The sequence below is a fragment of the Squalius cephalus genome, assembly GCF_949319135.1.
Source record: "Squalius cephalus genome assembly, chromosome: 10".
Lineage (NCBI taxonomy): Eukaryota > Metazoa > Chordata > Actinopteri > Cypriniformes > Leuciscidae > Squalius > Squalius cephalus.
In genome coordinates, this window is record NC_137131.1 from 10457317 (window position 1) to 10471086 (window position 13770).

The following is a 13770-nucleotide window of genomic DNA, read 5'->3' on the forward strand; positions in this document are numbered from 1 at the left end:
TACTATAAAGGTGAGATACAAAAAAAAAAAAACGAAATATGACAAAATATAAATCACAATCCAAGTCAGTTTATTCACCATCAAAATGTTTATTAGACCCTGTTAAGTGTCTCATCCTAAGACAGAGTCATGTACTGAATTTGATCATGTGGACTCTTAATGAGTGGATCTTATAAAAACACCTTAAATGCAACAATATACACACTAAAATACACAAACGGATGACACTATCAGAGCTAAGATAGCTATATTTCTGTACCAGATATACAAATTTCCTAATTAAAACACAATATATTCATTTAACACTTACAAAGCACATATTCAACATATTCTGGTCTATCCTTTGTGCAAACAATTAATACACACACACACACACACACTCACAGAACAGACACAGATCATTGCAGAAATCCACAATGTAATTATGAATGTAGCATGCACATATTGATTTAAACAATACTTGTATATAATCTCTGACCTATTTTGTTTTTGTACACTTCTTTAAATTGCTCTTCTCCCAAACCGAACAACACACTCCCTGCATTCAACCGACAACTTTGTCCTAACCCAGTTAGTACTAACCTAAGTTATTTTTAGACATCCTAAATTTGTAAGGACAAGTTAAAAATTGCATTTAGACTGGGAATGAGATTGAAATGTATATTAGGTTATAAAAGGCTCCATTAGAAGCTCAGTGACAGCCTGTCTCTTTTAAAGGAAGAGTTGGGAGAGTGCTCATGGTTGGTTTGGTAAGAGCAATAAACTGGCTCAATACTATGATCACATGAACATAACAGATTTTTTTTTTTCTTTTTGACCACATTATAAATGGGTCACTTTTGTAAAAGATGCTCCATTTTTGGATTAATGAATGAGAAGCCAGCAAAAGCGCTCTGGTCCATGGAATCGATCAGGCCTTTCTCGCAGTGTGAGAGACGAGGTTTCTCACTCAAAAACTCCCGGTCGAAGTTACTGCAGTCATTTGGAGCTTTCTGCAATTAGACAAGACCAGAAAAAAAAAATTGGCAAACACAGAAGACAAAAAAGAAGAGAAACAGATGTGGGAGGAAAAACATACCACTTTTGGTTTGAAGGGGGGCTCAACTTCTTTACTTTCTAGAGCAGGCCAGTTGACAGTCTTGAAAAATTGGTGGCCTCGTATATTACCCACAATCCCTAAACGGCGTGATGGGTCGCGGTCAAACAGCTGTGTGCAGGCGTAACAAAAAAGAAAGTGTAATTGCAGAAATTTGATTTGTGTTGTTTTTAATTGAGTTTTATGTGCATGTATACCCTTTCTAGCATCTCTCTAGTATCCACTGTGATCCAGCGGGGATAATGAGGTGTGTCCATTCGGATCGATTCAAACAGCTCGTCCTCGTCGTCACCGTGGAATGGAGATTGACCAATCAACATCTCATACACGAGCACGCCAAATGACCACCAGTCTACTGAGAATGAGTACTGCTGACCCAGCAGAATCTGTGATTTACCACACACAAACACATCAAGTCAGGACCAGGCCATTGTTGGTCTGAGGGTGAACCAACATCAAAGTGCATTTTATACCTCAGGAGCGATATAATCTGGAGTTCCACAAAAGGTTGTGGCCCGATTCTCCCCAAACACGTTTTCCTTACACATTCCAAAATCAGCTATTTTTATGTGACCGTCTCCATCCAACATCACATTATCCAGCTTGAGATCCCTGACAAAAGGTAAAAAAATGATCACTGAAAACGGTCCTGTGAATTGTTTCAGAGGTGAAATGGGGAAGTAATGTGTAATTAATACATCAAAACAGTGGTGTAATTTTATCTGTACCTGTAAATAATGCCTTTGGAATGGAGAAACTGCAGGCCACACACTATTTCAGCTGCATAGAACCTGGTAAGTGACATCAGATTAATATAATAACATGCTCACTAAATCAAGGGCTCACCAACATTTTTATATTATAGAAACTATTGTTATTTTGTATGCATATATGCATGACATACGTGGTTCTGTACAGATCAAAACGCCCCTTTTCCTGTATATGAAACATCAGGTCTCCTCCATTCAGATACTCCATCACAAAGAATAAGTGCTCCTGTTAGAGATAAACAAAAGAAAATAAACTATTTGTAGCTAACAATTAATTATTTGTGCGTGACATTGTACATTAACTTATTGTTTGGTACTGTCGCTTTAAGATTTAGACACCCTGCAGACCTAGAGTAACTGTGGTTAGGTTTATAAATTGGGATTGGGTGACATCCTTAGATTTTGTTTTATGTGGTATAAGATGGCTTTTACAGCCACTTTCTTGGAAAATATGATAAAACGATTATTGGTCAGTCTTTCTTTATTGAGTTTAAAGGAACACTCCACCGTTTTTTCATATTAAACTATGTTATTCCCTTAACTAAGACGAGTTGATACATACCTCTCTCGTCTCAGTGCGTGCACTCAATCGCTCTGGCGCGCGGCAACACTTTGACAGCACTTAGCTTAGCCCAGTTCATTCATTAGGGTCCAAACAGAGATGAAGTTAGAAGCGACCAAACACCTCCACGTTTTCCCTATTTAAATACAGTTACACGAGTAGTTACACGGCCAAGTATGGTGACACAAAATAAAACGTGGCGCTTTTCTAAGCGGGTAAAAAGGATAACTATAATGTATGGCAGAATAGTACTTGAGACTCGGGAGCACGTCGACTCTGCGCAGTAATATCATCACTCCTGAAAAATCCTCTCTCCCTCTCACTTCTGTCATTAGAACCAACGTGACTTTTTACTGCGCCGAGTCGAAGTGCTCCCAAGTGCTATTCCGCCATACATTATAGTTATCCTTTTTACCCGCTTAGAAAAGCGCCACGTTTTATTTTATAGGGAAAACGTGGAGGTGTTTGGTCGCTTCTAACTTCTCTGTTTGGACCCTAATGAATGAACTGGGCTAAGCTAAGTGCTATCAAAGTGTCGCCGCGCGCCAGAGCGATTGAGTGCACGCACTGAGACGAGAGAGGTATGTGTCAACTCATCTTAGTTAAGGGAATAACATAGTTTAATATGAAAAAAACAGTGGAGCGTTCCTTTAAGACCAATGTGTAAGTTGTATTTAACTTTGAAACTACATCCATGTTGCCTTAATGTAAAGATTTTAGCTGGGGAGGCATCCAATTAATAATAATGTCTAGTAAAAATACCCTTATTTTAATGAGAAAATAGAAATTTAAATGAAAAATTAATTGGAATTTTATTGAAAATTTTAATTTAACTGGAATTTTGAAATGTGAAAAACTTCAAATTATGATAATGTACTAAATGACAGGCATAACTGCATACATTTCAAGTGTTTGTGTAACTAATTTGTGATTGGGTATTTTGTTGGTAAATGTATGTTTGGTGTACCTTGGTCTGAAAAGTGGAGTAGAGGTGCGTAAGAAACGGATTGTCCCAGGCCAGAGCCAGCACTCGTTTTTCTACCATGGTGCACTCCACATCATCATCCATCAACACCACATCTTTCTTCAGTGCCTTCACTGCAAACCATTCACCAGAGCCCTTTAGCTCAGCCAAAAGCACCTGACAACAGAAAGATGATGAACATGGGTTTGTGTTCGTGGCCTTGAGCATGACTGTATGTAGCAGCTACCTAAAACAAAGCCAAAAGGCTAAGTGAGGGAGCTTCCCACATAATCCTGTGCCCTTCCACCATGATCACATGACATAAGCAAAACGCATTACCTCCTTCATGTCTTCTACACTGTATATGAATGTGAGTGGGAATTAAGAGAGTTTGTATGTTACCTTGCCAAAGCTTCCCTTGCCCAGGACTTTATGGAAAATGAAATGCTCAGCAGTGATACGTGTTTGGTGGGTTAATCGAGAGGGGGGGCGAGGACTCAAACCTTCCCATAGACGACCATAAGGAGCCCCATCTGCAACATAGCTTTTCTGATAAACTGAAATCATCATTTTTATTGTTATAATTACCACCATTTAAATCAAGCACTCTCACCATTAACATCAGATCCTGGACTTTTGTTAAAATCCTGGTAAACGGCAACATCCTGTGAGTTGCTCTGTGAGTTGCTTTCAGGTCGCTTGGTGGATTTCTATGACGACACAAATATACACACAACTTTATTTCAATACGTTAATGCTGTTATTTTTATATTAAGGGCCTCATAACAAGGGCTAGTGCAAACATTGATATATACAACTGAGACTTGAGTAAGAGCCTCTGCCAGTAGTTTCTGATTGATTCCACACAAATTAGCCACTTTAGTCTGGCACTTATGATGGACATTCATGGAACAATCTGAAAAAGAAGAGACAATTGCAAACATATAATCAGAGTCCAAAATTAAGACTAGCCAAGCACCAAATAACAAAAATAAAGTGGCTTTTTTCCCCGAAGTACATATAACTAGACAGTTTACAGAGTTACAGACCATTGAGCTGGTAACTATTTTTAGGTGTTTCTATGTATTAAAATGGTTTAAACCACAATGTAAAACACCAAAATATGTTGCAAGTTAAATAAATCAAAAAGGGAATTAATTATATTCATTTTCATAGTTGTAAATCAGCAGGTTTGGCAAACAGTTAATTTAGGGGGCCTTATAATAATACATATACTGTTCACATAGTATACTCACCCTCGCATTTGAGGCCCTGTTTGACAAGACCCCACAGCAGACTGCCACAATGGTCACAAAAGGTGGGACTCATGTAGTTGTTGGTCTTAAAGCGATGTGGCATGTCAATCTTAAAACGCTCCTTCTGAAACTGTAGACACAAACTTTAAATACCTTAACTCTATCACAATAAAATAAAAAAATTAAATAACGCAATACAGCACATACCATGGTGTCTCGACTATTGGTTGCAGTGCCTGTGCACCTTCCAATAATTTTATCAATACACTTCTTGTGAATGGCAGCATTGCATTCTGGTGAAGAAAAACATAATTTTTTTTTAGGTGGGCTCAGGAACTAAGACAGGTTTTCCGAGGGTCTGTGTGTTCACAGTGTTCCTTAATTCTGGATAAAACTATTAAAAGTTGAACAAAGGGAAGCAATCCAATCAAGTATTTCCCCTTTTAGGGTACATTCTTACTAAAGCATGTTTGTGGACATAGTATGTGGGCAAGCATTTAGGATAATGGGGAAAAAACAGCAAAATATACTCACGTCTGCACTTGTAACCTTGCTTGTTGAGACCCCTGGGCAGTAAAAGACAAAATTATAAGTATGTCTGAATTATAAACTTCTAATGTCTTATAACTGAACATTCAGGACTGACCAAACAAAATCTCTACAGACAGAGCAGAAGGTGGGCTGTCTGAAGAAGGTGGCGATGAACTCATGGTTTTTGATGAAGTGAATCTTAGCCTGTTTAATAGCTCCACGACGACGAGTGAGAGTTGGTATCTCGTCTTCTGTCACTACTGACTGATGACTCTCTGAGAGTGAAAGAGAAAAAACGAAACAGGATGGAAGCAGAATCAAACTGAAGGCATGAAACTTTTTGACAATAAATGCATGAGATCGTTATGTCCTGAAAGCAATTAATAATAATTTAAATTAATATAGTATATAGTAAATATTATGCTGTTTTTTATTCAACTTTTGAAATGCCTGCATTTTTTTCCATTCAGTTTTGGAATGGAACATTCAGAAAACAGTTATTTTAAATTGTAATAATATTTCACAAGATTACAGTTTTTACTTTAATAAAAAAAAATTAAAATAGGAAAGCATAAGAGACTTTCTTTCAAAAACATTTTAAAAATGTATTACCGGACACTAATTTTTAAACAGTAGTGTACATAATTTTTCCCTACACATCATTACAAACAAATAGAAAATCTGTAGTGGAACACTTTGTATTCTAAAAACAATAAAACACAATATAAGACGACCAATGGACAGAATGTTTGAAGAAGACGTTTGAGTAATGCAGGGAAGATCTGTTGTGACACGTTCAGCAGATACATTCCTTTGCACAGAACTTTAAAAGAAGTCCAAATGGATTCACACACACACGTGATCAGATAAGCATGATCCCTCCCAAAGCTAACGGCAATAGGTTAGATTCAAAATGCGTTTTTTTGTGCCTTTGCCTCGCTAACTTCTATCCATCTCGTTCACTCGGGTATACGTCATTGCTTAAGCAGCACAAAGTGCCCACTACTGGCGAAACCCTTGAAATGTATTTAAATAGAACACCCTAAGCCCTTGATCTCTTGGAATCTGCTATGGAGCCGATTTATTATTTACAGTTTTTTTTCCTTATGAATTTGTTTTAGCAACCATTCTATAGGCCTGTATGTATTCTTGGGCTATATATATATATATATATATATATATATATATATATTAGGGCTGTCAAAAGATTAATCGCGATTAATCGCATCCAAAATAAAAGTTTGTGTTTACATAATATATGTGTGTGTACTGTGTATAATTATTTTGTATATATATATATATATATATATAAATACACACACATGCATGTATATATTTAAGAAATATTTGCATACATATACTGTATATATGTGTATATATAATTTATATTATATATAAATATATTTTTTTATATATAAATGACACATTTTTCTTAAATATATACAAGCATGTGTGTGTATTGATATATACAAAATAATTATACACAGTACACACACATATATTATGTAAACAAAAACTTTTATTTTGGATGCAATTAATCGCGATTAATCTTTTGACAGCCCTAATATATATATATATATATATATATATATATATATATATATTTTTTTTTTTTATTATTTTTTTTTTATTAATATATTCACTTATATGAAATAAAATATATATATAAAAAAACACACAAACAGAAATTATAACAATACAATAAACTATAACTGTGTTTTAAAGTCATCTTAAGGGTAGCTACAAGTATTAAATGCGGTTAAATGTCTAAATTACTCCTATATCAAACACTAGAGTTGTGTGGGGTGGGGGTAAATTAAGCGTGACCTGCTGTGACATCACAAACGTGTTGCATTTTGGTCTATGGATCTGCCTGAAGTGTAGACTACATGTTGAGTAGACTCAGTCAAAATCAAGGGGTCGAGGGTCTGTCCAAATATACTTCCTTGCCCACTTGAATGGGGGCGGGGATTCCCCCGAGGGGAAGTGCACAGGGAAGTTCGCAAATGTATGTCTAAAAGTGGACTTAAACGTAGCCCAGGGCTTTAAATGAATAACATTTATGAGAGCAGAAATCCAGTCTCAAGTTAATGATTCTTTTAGTTCTTATTTGGAAATGCAATTCATATTGTATTTAGTTTGTTGCCAAATGATAAGATGCAGTCAGTATAAGCACTATTAAATCACTGGAAGAGAGAAGAGAGATTGAGTGCTTATTTGAGAGAGTATGCCTTACCTGTATCTAAATCCTCCAAAAAGAACTGTACAGACATCATAACTTTCCCTGAAGGCTGCAAATCAACCTGAAAATGAAGCGAGACTTTATAACATTACCTGTGAAAATGCAAACATTGACACTACATGACAATGCATAGACATAACCACATACCCAAAATTCTGCACGTCCATTTGCCTTCTTGCATCGTTCTGCCAACACAGACACACCCACAGTAACATCTGCTAAAGGTTCTTCTGCAGTTCTCATGAGTAGTATTTGTATGACACGTCCCTCATAAATATGTGCATCAAAACTGGATCGCCAAGCAGGATACATGGTGGGCTTCTTCTGGATCAGTGTTTTTCCTCGTTCTTAAAAGGAAAAGGGGATATTTTTGTGATCCAGCATAAACCATTGGGAAATGTTTGGAATGAAATACTAGTATACTTCACAGTATACTGCAAACTATTTTTTAAAAAGTATGTGAAGCAGTATGCAAAAAACAGCAATAAACTTTTTTCTTTTTTTTTAAATCACTTTTAAAATTGCTAGTTTTGAAAATCAGCCAGAAAAAAATATATTAAAAATTGCAAGTGATATTGCTTTCAGTCACATGGAAATGAAGGTCAAGTCAGGGTTCATTGCATTGTGGGAAACAATATTTTGTGCATTGTGCTCCGTTCTAAACTACTCATTTGGCAGAATGAAATGGGTAATTCAGTTCTATGCAGATGGAGGATTTACATGTTGTTCCATGTACACAGAGTATACTTCAAAAACAGAACAAGAAGCATGGCAATATGCCATTCCAAACATAGCAATTCACTTGAAACCCCCATTACACACACACGCATGCACACATTTACTCACCAGTGCTGAGAGCTTCCTTCATTTTGACGGCACAGAATGGTGCCTCAGCCATTGGCGAGAATGTGCCAAGATCATAGGCATTAAACATAATTCTCAGGAAAGGGGCCATGGCAACCCCTCAGGCACAGCCTAAAAAAAGACACAGACATCAAAAATTCTTATGATTTTAATCAGAAAGAAATACATCAGCATTACTGCATATAGGAATATAGAAATCAAAACAAAAATATTACTTCATTATCAATTTAGAACTTATATCATTGTGTTGTAATTATATTTAGTCATAAACAGGAGGCTATACATTGTTTATGCTAGCACATTTGCCTGCTGAGGAAATTGTGTAGTCTCATTATTAGGGATCTTGGTGTTAATTTCTCTGTTCTGTCATTAAATGTAATAGTAGCTCTATTGTTCTCTTAGTAGTTTCATGATACTTAAGTTTCGTTATCAATTCGCATAAAAAATATACAGTCATCCACCCTCTTTCTGACCTTTAGCATTAAGTGGGCCATTTTTTCTGCTGCGCCTTTAAGGCTTCTATGTAAACGAGATTGAGTGCTTTGCTGTATTTTCTCAAGAGCAGTGGATTTGCTACCGCTCTGTTGGTCTCTTTTTGGTTCAGAAAACAATCCATGCTGAAATGATCAGACTGACATGATGACAGTGACCATGAAATAAAAACAAACTTGAACTGCAGCTCCAAACACTGGGATTCTTTAGAAGGAAATGCAGAGTGACAGGTGCTACACAGAACCAAAACTATTGCATTTTAACTCTTCTCATTAGTATTTCCAGAGTTTAGGAGTAAAAGTATCCTACTTCCTTTTTATTACCTCACTGTGAATGGGTGGACCAAGTACCAAAGTACCAAATAGACATTGACGGGGAAATGCAGGCATTCATCAGAAGGTGTCAGAATGTCAGAAGGTGTTTTAGGAATAAAGATGAAGTTTAGTATATCAACATTTATTCTCCGAGAGTCTGATATACTGTGTGCATCAAAGTCCATTTTAAAATGTTTAAATTTCATTTGATTTGAAACATGTAAAACTGTTGTTAACCTAAAATGTCATTGGTCCAACAAATAGGCTAGCTACTAACAAGTTTGTGAGATCTGTATTTACTCAAGCGCTTTAAATCCAATCCCAATAAATATGATTAAATAAAAATATTGAATTGCAAATTAAACCTTTTTGCTAAGGTTTCTTAGTTTAATTCTCATGCGACAGGACCATTGTAGAGAAAGGGCTCCTGGTAATCTGTAACACGGTTATCCCTTCAATCCTCAATTGGCTATTTCTATTACATTATCTTGCTTTATTGTGCATCAAAACATTTGGAACATGACCCAGATGAGGTTTATAGGTTATGGTAATAACTGAGACTAAAATTGATTGGTTGTATAATGTCAGGACTCCACCCACTTCTATCGAAAGCCAATGACATGAGTCAGGCTGTGACTGCAACATTGAAGCTTCATAACAAACTTGCCGGTTGTTCACTGGACTTTAGACCGTTTTACTACAGAGTGTATAAGAAAAAGAAAGACAGGGAGAGAGAAATTTGATCAGTCAACACACTCATATGCACACAAACACACATTTCTGCTTTAGTTCAATTAGGAAGCGTACGTGTTGAAACATGTCAGAAACCAGCACAGAAACGTTCAAACAAGTTGCAGCATCTCAATCTAAAAAACCTAAATCTGCACTTGTGTGTGTGCTAGCGAATCAGTTGTGTGGAAGCCTGTGTCGATAACATAAGCTAGCAGCACAGTACAAAATCAATTCTGAAACATCAGTCTCTCCAATTCACACACACACACATAATGAATCCTGTCAATGTCTGATTCTTCAGCTAAAAAAAAAAAAGACTAGAAGAGCCTGAGCAACAAGTCTGTGCTCCTGTGTAAGCATAAGTGTGAAAATCAGAGCAATATAGAGAAGATAGTGAGGGTGGGATGATGGAAAGGCAAATGTGGTTAACAGGCTCCATGTGCTTTTCTGAACATAATTGACACATAACAGAGTTAAAATAAGTATTTAAAAGAGTGTTTGTACTTTTAAACCTTATGACAAGCTATAACAGGAGCTGAAACAATTGTAAGTGTGTTTCTGTGTGCAAGGCTTTGTTAGGTATGAATCACCAGTACTATTGAAACAAACTACTAATCCTATAAGTATTAAACATAAAGGGATAGTCCACCTAGAAAAAAAAATCCTGAAAGAAAATTAGTCTACCCGTAATATGAAACTTGGGTCATACCATTAGCATTACCTGAGCAGTTGAATTAAATATGCTATAAAAACCACACTCATTCAGGACGTGCATTTATTGCATGGATGAAGAACATAATGTGTTTAAAACGCATATACACAGTTCAGTGGAATCAATGATAACATTTGCCCTCTTTAATGCTGTTAATCTGAATGCATGAAGCAAACAGTTTGCCGAAAATATACTCAACAACAACACTGAAATAGGAGTGCACAGTTTATCTGTCAAAAGTTGCGTTCATTACTAATAATGATAGGTATGGATAGATAGATAGATAGATAGATAGATAGATAGATAGATAGATAGATAGATAGATAGATAGATAGATAGATAGATCTATATATATATATTAGGGGTGTAACGGTACATTTATTCGCCCCCAATCGTCGCGGTCTGGTGCATACAGTCAGGCGACGAATACAGTCATAGGCGATCCACACTTCAATCCAGAAGGGGGCGTGTGCAGTAATGCAATGCTGTTTGCAAACCGCCACAACAGGAAAAAAAAGAGCAGAAGAAGAGACAATCTATGCACCAAACCAAAACAAGGGTGTTTCTCAATACCAAGTACACAAAGTTGGGACTTGTGAAGTTCGACTCATTAGTACAAACTGAGAACGGGAGGACGCAGGTTCAGTAATTCTGCAAATGGTACAGCAGCATTCTTGATAACGTCACTCGCTCTGGCTCTTCCAGTTATCTGTGTGTATTTACAATCAAATTAAATATGTACACCACCCTGCCTCTTTTCATTTTCTTTTCATATGAAATGTTTTTCTCTCTCTCTCAATGGTTCAGGCAATATGTGCTTATGTACTCTGATTATCCTATCTGATTATTGTTTTTTGTACACATGTACAATAAATGAAATGACAACTTTTTTTTAAATGTCAGTTTTAATTATCAATATCCATTATAAAAGTATAAGAAGATATACAATAAGAAATACAAGCAAACAATTCAGTAAAACATACGTTTTACATACGTAAAGTATAACTACCTCAGGGGGGACTAAATGCCGCTAAGTGGATCAAACTATAATTTGCACTACTTTCTGTTCAAAATAAATAAAAAGAAACCTAGCATTGGGGATTTGTTGCTTTTTCCTGTTGTACCGAACTCATATCGAACCATGACCCCAAAACCGAGGTAACGCTACGTAACGAACTGTGACTTCTATGTACTGTTACATCCCTAATACATATATAAATATATGTATTTGTGAGTTACCCCCCCCCCCCAACTCTCTTAGCCCCCCCTCCCCCTCCCGAAGGCCATTGTGTAATTCGCACCCTGCCAGTAAACCAGCCAGAACACCGTAGTACCCATACTGCAATCAGAAGACCTTAGCAACCGCATAGAAATGTTGTTGCACATAAAGCATAACGAATCCTCTTCACACTGTCTATCTTTCACAGACCATCTGATGAAATGATCAATGTATTACCAAAATCACTAACTAGTTGATTTAAAGTGCATGAAATACATAATTTAAGAATGTACTTCACATAATCGTTCTTGCTGATTTCTTACGTCTTTATGTTAATTTAGTTAACATTGATGTCAACAGGAGCAGCAGGTTTCATCACTTAGCCTATGTCCACAGTCATACACACACCATTTAATATAAGGGACAGGAAGGAACTATCGACACCCATGAACAGAATGAAAGAGTAGTATGGTGTAAACTGTTCAACCACAGCAGGATGTGTGTCTCCACTGCAAACAGTTATCACGTCATCACATGCAAGTGTAGGGATCCACAGTTAATAGGCTATTAAAAAGAAATATAACACAGATGAAATCTGTCCACAAATCACCCACAACAACTAAAAACACCTCCCATTAACAGTAAAAACCTTTAACTAAAAACAGTAACAACCATTTCAAATTCCACCATGCCCCAACACACACACTTAGTCATCTCAACTAGAACCACGCTCCATCTGTTTTGTATATTAGATCAATAATCATTGATATTTTGAAGAGAAGCGTGTCAGTGGCATTTTAGACCCCCTCAATGTCATCAATTGGGGCTATTTATGGACTATGAATAAGAAAAAAGTGACAATTCACTAATAATAAAATGTTACTAACGGTTTTGTGTAACAAACTATCTAATGCCAGTAGTGTAGCGCTACACCACAGGCGCGAGCAACATTTTTGGATATCAACAGCTCAGAACTCGCCTGTAATATACAGCTAAAATGCTCTCTAGGTAGGTCACAAGGTTGAGACACGACCTATATTGCCTTTTCAACTACGTAGACTTATTGTATAGCAACACAAAGTGCGGAAAAAACCGATTCTGTCAAGGTCCAGTAGACAGCAGGATAAGTGACAGTGTTGAGTGAAACTGCGGTTTGCACTGCGCCCTTTTCATTTCATTCTAATAGCCTAAATATGTGTTTAAGGTGTTTTGAGAAACATAATGACATAAAAAACACCGAGGAAGAGAGGGATTGAGGTCTGATGTATCTGCAAAACCCACAGACTGCCTCTGCGCGCGGCGCTCGAATCAGTTCAGCGCATCAGTCGGAAAAAAAACAGCGAAGAAAATGAGTCAAACACTCTAAAATGCAACATTACAAAAGTTCTGACACGACCGAGCAATATTCGATCAAAAAACCCAAGATGTGATGTGTAACTTCTTACCTTTCCACTGGAGGAAACGGACTTTTCTCTGAGGCGCCTGCTTTCTTCGATGATTGAGTTTTCGTTTGAGGAAGTACAAATCGCTCGTGGAGTTCTGAGTAAAGTAGGGCGGAGTGACGTCGCACAGGTGCTCTCTTTCTTCGCGCGATCCCTCTTCTGGCTCAAGCGCTCTCTCTCAGATGCCTGTATAATAAACCATTGCACTGAACAGAGAGCACAGGTGCGTTTGTAGTCTGTATCAGTACGGACAGTGTGTATGTGAGTGACCTCTTTGCGAAGGGCTCATGCGGAGGCACTGGCGGTGTACCTCTAGATGCCCCATTGATTGTATGCTTATGGCAAGCCATTTAAACATTTATTCTTTTCATTTATTTCGTTTTTAGCAGGGCCCCCCAAACCATCATTATGGGGACAATATTTGATTTTCTTGATGCTGATGCTGTTAAATTATGCACTACTCTCAGTGTTGTTAGGATGACAAAATTTAAAAGTAAATTTTTTAGGATGGTCTGCTTCAGCTTTCTAACAGTCCTCGCCAATGTCAAAATTATTAAGAAGGCCAGTCAAATAA

General features: G+C 36.9%; 1 protein-coding gene across 1 annotated transcript; it reads right to left on the reverse strand.

Annotated features, from left to right (window-relative positions):
- Positions 1–50: 50 nt before the first annotated feature.
- Positions 51–13509, reverse strand: prkcda (protein kinase C, delta a). The gene is made up of 18 exons (XM_079884241.1): positions 13200–13509; positions 8268–8396; positions 7569–7768; positions 7416–7482; positions 5295–5454; positions 5183–5214; positions 4856–4941; positions 4649–4778; positions 4208–4308; positions 4006–4102; positions 3795–3925; positions 3396–3569; positions 2001–2092; positions 1825–1887; positions 1570–1708; positions 1294–1482; positions 1079–1207; positions 51–992 (listed from the first exon to the last, which is right to left on the reverse strand). The coding sequence occupies exons 2-18, from the start codon at positions 8374–8376 to the stop codon at positions 834–836; spliced, it is 2058 nt and encodes a 685-aa protein (XP_079740367.1). The 5' UTR covers positions 8377–8396; positions 13200–13509; the 3' UTR covers positions 51–833.
- Between the last annotated feature and the right edge of the window lie 261 nt (positions 13510–13770).

Bases quoted from the DNA above. Each gene is read 5' to 3' on its own strand.
- prkcda (XM_079884241.1), bottom strand. From the start codon at position 8,376: ATGGCCCCTTTCCTGAGAATTATGTTTAATGCCTATGATCTTGGCACA. The intron at 3,926-4,005 runs GTGAGAGTGCTT...GCTATGTTGCAG, and splicing joins TCCAGGATCTGATGTTAATG to ATGGGGCTCCTTATGGTCGT. The intron at 2,093-3,395 runs GTACACCAAACA...TATCTCTAACAG, and splicing joins ACTCCACTTTTCAGACCAAG to GAGCACTTATTCTTTGTGAT.